The sequence below is a fragment of the Podarcis bocagei genome, assembly GCF_964188305.1.
Source record: "Podarcis bocagei genome assembly, chromosome: 6".
Lineage (NCBI taxonomy): Eukaryota > Metazoa > Chordata > Lepidosauria > Squamata > Lacertidae > Podarcis > Podarcis bocagei.
In genome coordinates this window covers 32,119,221-32,130,880 of record NC_138130.1, presented here as the reverse complement: position 1 = coordinate 32,130,880, position 11,660 = coordinate 32,119,221, and the positions used below count along the sequence as shown (strand labels likewise).

At 39.6% G+C, this 11,660-nt stretch overlaps 1 protein-coding gene across 8 annotated transcripts in view; it reads right to left on the bottom strand.

Annotated features, from left to right (window-relative positions):
• Positions 1-8,598: 8,598 nt before the first annotated feature.
• The window catches only part of AFF3 (ALF transcription elongation factor 3), a 246,805-nt gene continuing 243,743 nt past the window's right edge, over positions 8,599-11,660 (bottom strand). For all 8 annotated transcript variants that reach the window (XM_081199269.1, XM_081199267.1, XM_081199266.1 and 5 more), the window contains 2 exons: positions 11,437-11,651; positions 8,599-10,187 (listed from right to left, as the gene is read on the bottom strand). In XM_081199269.1, coding sequence (XP_081055395.1) covers positions 10,066-10,187; positions 11,437-11,651 — 337 coding nt within the window. In that variant the 3' untranslated portion in view covers positions 8,599-10,065. The remainder of the gene's footprint in view (positions 10,188-11,436; positions 11,652-11,660) is intronic.

The following is an 11,660-nucleotide window of genomic DNA, read 5'->3' as shown; positions in this document are numbered from 1 at the left end:
AAGAAAACTGTTGCCCTTGTTTTATCTTAACTTTTTAAAAACAAATACCCCCCGCCAAAGCTTGTCATAATCTGTGGTAAAAACACTTAGTATTTATTTGTATAAATAATACATTATTATTATTATTATTATTATTATTATTATTATTATTATTATTATTGGTGTCCACCAGAAAACAATCCATAAACCCCTTGCACAAATAAATAAATGCAAACTGTGCAACTGGCAACTTGTTGATTGCTCATCCAGCAAAGTAAATGTCTGCATCCACACTAGCATCTTTTCTTTTGTTCAGTAATTTGTACTGTATTTATATCCCACCTTGGCTGTCCTCCATCATGGAACCTAAAGTGGAGTTGTTTATTGAATTGATATACTGCCCTGTTCCCGGAGTTAAGGAGCAGTTACTAAGTAAGTTGGAGAGAGAGAGCCAAGAAAAGCAGGATGCTATTTCTTTTGAATCCAATGTTGTGTCTATGGGAGAGGCCAGAACCTATTGGACTGTATTGCTGGACATTCCTCTGTTGGATTCAGGCTGTATATACAGTATGTGTAAATAAACCATGTATCATAAAGACACCACAGTCTCCACTGTGTCTCATTGTCCTAAAGGAAACTCACACCCTGGACAAAGCACCTGCAACCGCTGAAATCTTGCACCACTTGTGGAAATGGGGGGGGGGGGATATAACACTATTATTTTAAAACGGTTTATTTTCTATGTGCATTTATTTTTCTGATATTCAGTGTAGCCCTTTAAGAGTTTTTCTTCTGCCCTTGACTCATGGGTAACTTAATTGCTTTTATTTGAGTGCCTCCATAGAATCAAATTCCAGCTTTGCCAATTTCATTTTAATGTCTTTGGTTTATTATTGGACCACACAAAGCCCACAAAAAACTACATAACTCATTGCTCCAGGGCGATTGCAACAGATGGATGAAAACGTGTGTGAAGCAATGCACAGCTGTTTCTACATATTTGTGTGTGTACACAGAAAACGACATCTGCTCAGGATCTTGTGTGTCAGCACACACAAAATACTGCTTTCTACAAATGCTAGCACACACAGAGACAGAACAACAAAATCTTAGTAAAATAAGCCAACGCACATTTAGCGACTATGTCTATGTAAATATCTGGATTCCTCTCCCCGCCTCCCCCATTGTAACAATAGCCTCAAGAGAGCTTGCACCGAGGAGACTGCTCTGCATGTAAGTGGAAGATCGATTACCTTGTAACCAAATGGTTTTGCATAGGCAGCCGAACGTTATAGACAAGATCACATTAACTCTGGCTGTGTGTATAATGTTGAAATCAGCCTGATCGCATCTCTCATACAAGACAGGGCTGCATTGCAGGCACAGCCCGCAGAGTTTGCATGCAACGCCAGACGTCTCCCGCACTGCCGCACTGTACCTGCTTTTATCAGTATCATTCATTACAGGACATTCCTAGCTGCTGTCTGCTACAGAGGCTTAGCCGAGACGGGGATACATTTGGGGATTAAAGTGCAAGGATAATCTATGTTTAACACGCTGTTGCTGTCAGGGGTGGAAAATAAAGGATGAAGAGGCCTCCTCTGAAATGCAGCTGCCTTTGACTGACATCTAGTGGGCAAAAGGAGGAGCTGCAGGGAGCAAGTACATAGAAAACCAGGAAGCAAAAGCAAAACAAAACCAACACTCTGATTTTTAAAGTATGAAATGGTTTCAAAACCACGAGAACCCAGAGGTTGAAAGGGAGGGTGTGTCAGAAAGGAAATGAATGGAGAGAGAGAGATATGTAACTTTGTATTAAAGTAACATTTTTGTATGTAACTTTCTATATTTGTAATATTTTATCTGTTGCTGCTTCAGTTTTTTGTAGAGGGCTTATAGTGATGTTTTTAATATATTAAATAGAAATTAAATAATCAAATAAAGTTATCCCTAATCTCTTTCATTGTGTAATATGAAAACAGGCGAGCATGTGCCCCAGTACAGTGATTTACTAGAGAAAGTGTCAAGATTATTTACAGATGCCACCGAGTTTTGCATAAGTAAAAAAAAAATCTAGGGCAAATTTAGATTTCCCCCCACCCCCAAGTTTGTTCTTACTGATTTTATTGTTTTATCCTCTTTGTAAAACCACCTCGAGGTTTTCTACGATCAATATATATATATACTTTATGGAATAAATACCTCTTTAAATGTAGCTCATAGTATTGACACTACAACCAGGATGCTTGCCAGGGTCCACTCACAGAAGTTGCCCCGCTGAAGGACACTTTGCTCAGTTCTTGATGACCCTTATACTTGAGCACAGCTTTAAAGCTCCACATTGCCATCATCCCTTGACCACAACATCCCTACAACAAACAGCTTCCTTGCCACGTTATGGCTGGTGCCTACCGCTGCCACTGTCCCTTCAGAAGGATGAAACTTAAGTGTAATAATATAAGACAGCTGCTTGCATTCTAAAACTATTTAACTCTGCTGTGGCATGAACTGTACTACAATCAGCTGGAGGTCAGATTAAAATTGTGGCTCCACACAACGATTAAAATAGCATTATTTGCCCTGTTAAAATATTGTCTGCCTGTCCATATGGCAGAATGTAATCATGACATCAAGGGAAAATATCTGCTATTAAAATGCAAGGGCAGGAACAGATCACTTCCTGTATGTTTTTAAATCTTATTTTTAGGAACAGTTTCACACTGGTGCAGCAATTTTATTTTGTTTTTGAAGTATAGCTACATGGACGTGTCTCTGCATTCTCTCATATTGCACCAGCCCTTGGGTAGTACAGAGATGCAATTTCCTTTTCCTTTTCCTTGATCTAAGTGCATGCAGAGGCAACAGCTTGCATATCTGCCTCTGCAGAGCTGGTCAAGGTCCTTCAGGTATGCTGGTTGCCTTAAACTCTTGCCTTGATCTCCACCCTTGCCTGGAATTCCTTCCTTGATGGGACATTGCAAGGGCTTCTCCTGTGAGCTCTGAGCTCCCCCAGAACAGGACAGTTTCTCTTTCATGCAAAATAATTTGAGATCACTTCATCCTCATCTGGAGTGAGGATTGGCCCTATGGTTTAGAAACATGTAGTGCTACAATAATGGCAGCTTTATACGTTTCCCAAAATGACTCAGATGAGACAAAATTGAGATGTTAAAGGTGTCGAGTTCATGGTTTATTTTCACATTAAAAAAGTAATCTTATCGATGAATTAATATTTATAATATAAAAGTGCTTTTTTAAAAAACAAACCAAAAACAAACCCTTAAGGCTCATTCTGTAACATTACAGTAGGGTTTTTCACCATTCCAGGAACTGTGCTACATGAGTTTTGTATGAATGGTAGAAACAGCAAAATCTCCAAACAGCAAAACAATTTGTCAATAATATTTCATCACTTTATACACATGAACTTTAACTATGTAAAAGAGCTATAAACAAACAAACAAACCTCTCACATTATTTTCTTTATCATGAAGTGGGGCCAACGGATTTAATATTTTATTTGCAAACATGGCATTGAATAAATGTTATCTGCTGAGCTACGTCAAGTAGTTTGATACTCTAGGAGGCAGAATAATACAGACGTTGCTTGCACATCCTGCGATTCCTATTACAAAATTTGGGAGACCATCAAGTTCAAATAGTACATAAGCACGCTATTCACTCCATCAGTCACATGCTTGGCTGAGACGAAACTCTCAGGAAATGACAAACCACTCACATTGATGCAGTTCTAATGACGTGAATATACACTGGTACAAACAGCATGTGAATTAACCCCTCAAGATTAAGAACACACCTGTATTCATTATCATCAACAAATGGACACACCAATGGATGCATCATTTCAGCTCCAGCTATACTGCTTGAGGAAGGAATTGAGACAGACTTGCTGCAGATCGGCTTAGTATTTTGATTGGCTTCCTGTTTTTGGTCTCAAAGAGGCAAAATGGAAAAGCACTTTGCAGTTCGTTCTTGTCATGTATCATGTATGTTTTGTAGTTATGCTGTTAAAAAGAATATGACTCCCTTCCCTTCCTAATTCACTACGTATTGCTTGGATCGACACTCTGACATTGCTACTTCTAATTAAATGGATAATAGGTTTGGCATAAATAATTCACCGCAAAGTGATCAAAACGCAGCAGCCATAGCCTCAGATTAGTATTGTCTAAGAAGAAAGTTATCTGCAACTACAAGGGTGTTTTGGAAAATTAGGTCGAAGAAAGTTGCCCATGACGTAGAGCTGGGGAGAGAGTCATAACTCAGGATGCAGTAGGTCCAAATTTCAGTTCCTGATATTTCCAAGTAGGACTAGGAGAGACCCCCTTTGTCTAAAACCTTTGAGAGCTGCGGCCTGTGAAAATAAGAGTGAGCTAGACAGACCAAAAGGCAGTTCCCTGGGCTCCTTGATATTGCTGTTCCTTTCTGGCGCACCCTTGGAGACTGGGGAGGAAATGCCAACTGATTCAATAAATTAATAACTTCAAACCTTTCAATATATATACATATACATATACATACATATATACATACACACACACACTTTAGAGCATAAATTACTGTACAGAATACTTCCCTTTCTTAAGTTGCTCAGTGAGTGTAAACAATAAAAACATGCCATTGTAATGACATACACAGAAGAACTGTACTGAGACCATGTAAATGCTAGCAGAAAGTTGCCAGACTTATAGATAGCACTCTATCGCCTTTCCTGTTTTTTCAAAACAATGCTGGCACCAAGAGGAAAAAAACCCTGTAACTATGGACTAATTGAGTTCTAAGTTAAGGAGTGTGAGAGGAATGGAAACAGATCATTATAACATGACAACATTAAGTCCTAGCAGGAATTTCCTAAAGGTTGCTGATACTGTACAGTGGTACCTCAGGTTACATACGCTTCAGGTTACACACTCTGCTAACCCAGAAATAGTGCTTCAGGTTAAGAACTTTGCTTCAGGATAAGAACAGAAATTGTGCTCTGGCGGCACGGCGGCAGCGGGAGGCCCCATTAGCTAAAGTGGTGCTTCAGGTTAATAACAGTTTCAGGTTGAGAACAGACCTTCGGAACGAATTAAGTACTTAACCCGAGGTACCACTGTATAGTGGAAACTGCCCCCCCTGCACTGGCATACAGCAGAATTACTGACATACACAAAAATGAATGAGTATAATCTGGGGCACATTTGCAACTGATGGCTAATGCTAACATAATACCAGGTGGGCTGTCCGATACATAATTGGCCACAATGCCTGCAATTGTGGCCTCTGGAAAAATGTGAATTCTGGCCAGCCATATCTGTGACCACCAGGTTCAAGTGATATTTACCCATGGCAAGCACTTGCCAAAGGATTGGTGGGCCTACATGAGCATCTTGAGTGAACCTGCATCAGATATGCACCTATATTTGTGGCCGCTTCATACAACTGCTAGTCATGTGATGGATACTTGAAATACAACTTGGAAAGCTTGCATGTAGTAATGTTACTTGTTCAAGTTAATATAAAAGTGATTTGCAAAGGCACAAAATAAGTAAATATGGGAATGCAGAAATAAAAAAGGCAATAAAAAACAACAACAACACCTACCAGCAGGCTGCCCAAGATGTACTGTTCATAGAAACCTATCACCACACAGGATTTGGCTTATGGGAAACCAAATGGCTAGGCATCTATCTTGCCCTCATTTTTCCTCATCACATGATGCAACAGGTGGCCATGATCTCACATGGCAACACTGAGATTGACCATAGAGCAAATGGTTACCTCACCACACAAAATAGTCTGGGGGTGTTCCACTTGTAAAGATAATCTTTTTCCAATAGTTTTATCTTCTATGTTAAAAAGATGTGCAGAAATAAAAAGTCACCTTGTCTTAGATTATGATATGGACTAGAGCAATGGCTTCTCAGGAAATTGTGGGTTGAAATAGAATTATTATTTAACAAGATTTTGTTAAAATGATTTTTGGTTGCGCAAAAAGAAGAGAAAATGATTTTGTGAAATCCAGTTGTGATTGTTTGCTACTATTGATCATTTAGACCACAATCCTAAACACACAGAACAGGTTGGACTGAGCAGAGGTGTTGCTCAGTTCTCCTGGCTGAACTGGCGTTCTAGTGATCACAAAGTTCCTTTCCATTAGCAGAGAGAGACATGTTTAATCCAAGTAGGTTTGTGAACCCTGGTTTTGTTTAAAAATTGCAGCCAAAAAGTGGAGGGAAATGGTCAATTGCAGTCGTGGATAGATGCATTAAGTACAAACTAAGGCGAGTGGTGCTGTGGGTTAAACCAGAGCCTAGGGCTTGCCGATCAGAAGGTCGGCGGTTTGAATCCCCGTGACGGGGTGAGCTCCCGTTGCTTGGTCCCAGCTCCTGCCAACCTAGCAGTTCGAAAGCACATCAAAGTACAAGTAGATAAATAGGTACCGCTCCGGCGGGAAGGTAAATGGCATTTCAGTGCGCTGCTCTGGTTCGCCAGAAGCGGCTTAGTCATGCTGGCCACATGACCCAGAAGCTGTACGCTGGCTCCCTCGGCCAATAAAGCGAGATGAGCGCCACAACCCCAGAGTCGGTCACGACTGCACCTAATGGTCAGGGATCCCTTTACCTTTAAGGGCTGAATATTTGCCCTCATTAAAAAAAATAAAAATCTGGCTATATAAAAATCCTGTATAATTGGTGGAAATTTACATCTGAATGCTAATGTATAGTTCCAAAGGCAAACTATTTCAAGCTTTACCCACTAGAAATTCATTGCTAATTTAAATTGGTGTCATCTCATTGCTCATAAATCCATATAATGAAGAAGTCCATGGGCATTACTGGGATTGCGCCAGTATAAGTAATCAAAGACTCTGCTCAGAAATTATATGAACCTAGAATACTGGTCTCTTAGTATGTAAGGCAATTCTTCTACTTTAAACTGATCACTTTTATAAATTATCTACACCTATTTGTGTTCTTACTTTGATCCCATGCAAGGCAGATGTGGTGCCTTAGTAAGTTCCTATACAGTAGTTGCACACAGCTGCATGCTAATGAGCAAATAAAACTCCCTAAAAATCCTGTAGAATTTCTAGGAACATATTGTACTTATGTTCTTATGTTCTGTACTTATGTACAGATGGACTCTAGGATGCTTGAGGGAGGGAAAATGCCGGCATCCTGAGTAGGAATTTTTGATGCATGGGTATATGTTCATAGCACTCCCATGTATTTCATAAGCAAAGAACATGCAAACAAAAATAAATATGCAATAATTGACTTGCTGTAAGCACCCATCGTTTTAAACCCTTCTTATCAGTGTTTTGGGGCTACAGGTAGAAACTCAGGAACTTATTCTGTGATAGCTGCCTCACACAGATTATAGGGACATTAACTGTGTTTGTAACCTATTCGTTCCATTTCTTTTATTTCCACCACCCATCTGCCTGCCCCAGTATTCAACAGTTAGCATTACCTCTGTTGTATTTCCTATCTTCATATATAGTATAATGCCAAAATATTTATTTGCGGCATCTTCAGGGTCAACACTCCCTTAAATGGTTCTGAAAACAGTAATTTTATCAGTCTGAAAAACTATGGTATGCACACACAGGCGATACTCGTGAATGTTACAGGAACTTACAGAGCAGTCATGTGCGTGTTTACCTGGAAACAAACTACACAGTGTTCAATTGTGCTTACTCCCTAGAAAGTGTGTTTAGGATTGCACCCTTAATTTGTTGGCAATGTTCACTTCTGAAGAGATGAGTTGTTTAGTTTGAAAATTGTCTTGCATCTTTAGTACTGAAAACTGCAATGCCAAAATCAGTAAACAAAGCTCTGGCTTCATTTGTATGTATGTTGTATGTATGTTATTTTTTTAAAAAACTGAGGCCCTGCTCAAGTATCACATTCAGTATCAACTGAATTATAAATTCATTTTTCTGAAGTCAGTACTGAGAAATCTAACTAATGTTAATGGAATGACTAAACGTATTATGTGATTCAGAATGGGATGCAAAATAAGTATTGAACATTCCAGGATATAAATGCTGAACAATTAAGATTGATCAAAAACAAAAATGAAATTATTAAATAAGGTTCTGTATTCATTGGTCCTCAGAATCATAGTGAGATTCTTATACTGTATCACTTCCTGGTCATTGGGTGGGTGAGAGGGAATTCTTCCTTTTTCTGTACCCATTGTGTGTATGTGTATATATTTTATGTGTGTATATTTTGTCTACTGTATTCAGGTGAGTATTCCATGCATCTGACAAAATGGACTCTGGCCCATGAAAGTTTGTGCCACAATACATTTGTTAATATTTAAAGGCTCCACAAGACACTTTCTTGTTTTCATTTTTTAAAAAAGAATAATCTATCAAAAGGACAAGACAGTTGATGCGGCTTTCTCTGACTGAAATCGAATCTGATTATTGCTAGATTTGTTTTCTTGGTCAGCAGGCACTGAAGAGAATTTATAAATATGGAACAATAAAAAGCACAGGTATAGAAGAAAATAATGGATTATTTTTAGTACAGAAGGCAGCAAACCAAGCTTTGCACATAAACAGAATTGAATGTAATTAAATTTGAACTAGAAAAAAATTGCTAATATGCTACATTGCTAGAATGTTTATCAGAATATGTGTGTGTACGTTTATGCACTGGTTCTGCAGCATTATGGGGGAATCAGCTACAATTTGTTTTGAAATGTCGCCGTTGGTAAAGAAATAATACTTTCCCCAGTACCTTTACATTCTATGTCATTATTTCACCCCCCTATAACCGGTTTTAAAGACTGTTCCCTAGTATAGTATATGCATATATGTAAATGGCTTTCTGAAAAAAATATAATTTAAAAATCAAATATTACATTCTACATGTAATCTAGTTTTTTTGTTTGTTTGTTTGTTTAGCCACAAAACATAGCAGGCCTTATGAATTGAATATTGTTCTATGTAAATCACAAGGGTAGTCAATTAGAAGCTTGTGGACATGATCTGGCCAACAATGACCCCACAATATTCGAATCAAGGTATGATAAAAAGTTTATCTTCCGTTTCATTCAAAAAAGAAGGAAGCCATTTTCAGATTGCTAAGTAATAAACATGTTTCACACTTTAATATGGCATTATTGTGATTACGTATGTTTACCGTATATGCTGTTGTGTCTGAGTGCAGATGTTCTGTAACTAGGAAACCCTTACTGCTAAATGCTAACGCATATGGAACCTAACCATTCATAAGGCTCATGGGAGCAGGGCAGGTCCAAGACATTTTGGCACTTGAGGCAGATCCCCAAATGGTGTTCCCAGTGCCCCCCACACAAGGGAAGAAGGGGGTCAGGGTAGATCTACATGAGGAACAAAGGTGGGGGAGGAGAAGAAAGATCAACATCAGGATCTGCTGCGCCAGGTGGACCCTGCCTCATAAGGGGCTGGCCCTGGCGGGGAGGGATGAATGTCCGTTTCCATGCAAACTGGTATCTAGACTATTGTCTGACAAACAGAAGTGCTCCCAAGGAACAGAAACTGGTCATCTCTGTTAAAATGTAAATCACAGAACAAACATAGTTTATGACAGAGCAAATCTGCCTATGAAACTGCACTTGGCCTAGTTTACGAAACCACATCTTTTCAGAAAAGCTAAGCAGAGATTTATGAACACACTTAATATAACATAGAAAAGACTTTTCTGAATAAGATGTAATGTTTATTATACCTGGATAATCAACCCATAGTTTTCTATTGGAGGAGTGTTTATGTGTGTGTGTGTGTGTGTACGTGTGTGTTTGTATATATGTGAGAGGGTTTGTTCTAACACACCTATGTTTAGTTTTCTTCTGTAAAGAAGTGATATTTGGAGACTATTAAAGTATAATGCATCAGAAGAGACAAACATTGCATAATATACATACACACCTATTTCTGTACTCTGGAAAAAAAATTGTTCCATGTTAAAGAAAGGTTCACATTTGTTTGAAGCAATGCTGTGGTTGCGTATTTCTGTAGCACAGTGTCTAGAATAACTGAATTGTCTGTGGGAGAGTCTAGTGTCCAGATGAATGCCACAGTTATTATGACAACTGAGTACTGCTCTTTATCCAGTGGAGTCCTTGTTGGGTGTATTGTACCAGGTGTTCCATACTGCTGTGCAAGGTGACAGGTCCCATCAGTGCATCCAAATCATTAAAGAAATCTAGGGAATAAAACATTAGAAAAACCAATACTGATTACTCCTGGTTGCATGATAGGCATTTTTTAAAATTTCTAATTAATGCACATAATATATTGGTAACGTAGGCACAATTTAATTCATGGTTAAAGGGTTTGTTTGAGGCTTCTAATGCCTTTACTGCAAGCTTTCCATCACTGAACGATTTTATATAGAAACAATAAGGTTGGTTCCCCAGCCTTTTCTTTCTTAACGGTTCATTGATTTTTGTGCGAAAGAAGAATGGTTACTTGTTTCCTGGTTTACAAAACAGCCCTGATTCAGCTAAAGTTAGTTGTGAGTGACTAAGCCCCATTAAAAGTGCTGAAACAGGAGTTCGTAACAGGCTGTAGCATACCATTCTGAGATACAATTCACCCACATCCATCATCACGTGGGCTCCAGTTAGCATAGTGTCATTAGTGCAGGTGTCCACTAATGGTCTAATTTTGCTGAATGATTTTCAGTTATCGGAGCCAAAGGGTGTGGGCAAGATGACTGGTAGAGTCTGGACACCTGAATGCTCCACCCTTGCTCTAGCAAGAAGGGGATGTCTTCTCTGGGTCCATAAGGTTGTAAATGCCTCTTGAATGAGCAGTTCCAGCTTTTGAAAAAGAAGTTATAATTCAGCCGCTCCTGAAGAAACCAAGCTTGGACCCATATACAGTGGTACCTCCGGTTACATACGCTTCAGGTTACAGACTCCGCTAACCCAGAAATAATACCTCGGGTTAAGAACTTTGCTTCAGGATGAGAACAGAAATCACGCAGCAGCGGCATGGCAGCAGCGGGAGGCCCCATTAGCTAAAGTGGTGCTTCAGGTTAAGAACAGTTTCAGGTTAAGAACGGACCTCTGGAACGAATTAAGTACGTAATCAGAGGTACCACTGTAATGTTATCCGCTGTAGATCAGTGGTTAACATAGCCTTTCTAGACAAAGGTGATTGAGAGAGTGGTGACCAGTCAACTCCAAGTCGTTCTTGGAGTTTGGGACTCTGGTCACTGTTTGTTGAAAGAAAAACAGGCGCTTTCTTCCTCATTCTGTGATGCCAGTGGCAAGTCAGAGAGATGGGAAGGAGCATCAGGATAAGTGGCAGAATGAGCTGGTGCCCAATCCTGCTTCACCAGCAGGTTCATGGGTCTAGATCCGAGACCCAAAACACCTAGACTCAAGCGTGGGTCAAAACGGCTTGTCAACAATCCTGGCCAATTTTAGTGATTTTCAAACACCTACCTTGGTTTTCCTTGGCAAGATTGTCAGCCATCTCCCAGTAGTCATAACTGTGCAAGATGCTGTTGGTGATGCTGACGTGATTGGCTGCCATCTGGTGAATCCGTTGTGGGATGCTGATGATGGAGGAGGGGGAGGGGTCTCTGGTGCTTCCCTGGGACCCTACAGAACTCACAGGAGATGGGCTGGGTGAAACTGGAGAGGGTGTTCCCGTATACCTGCAAAGC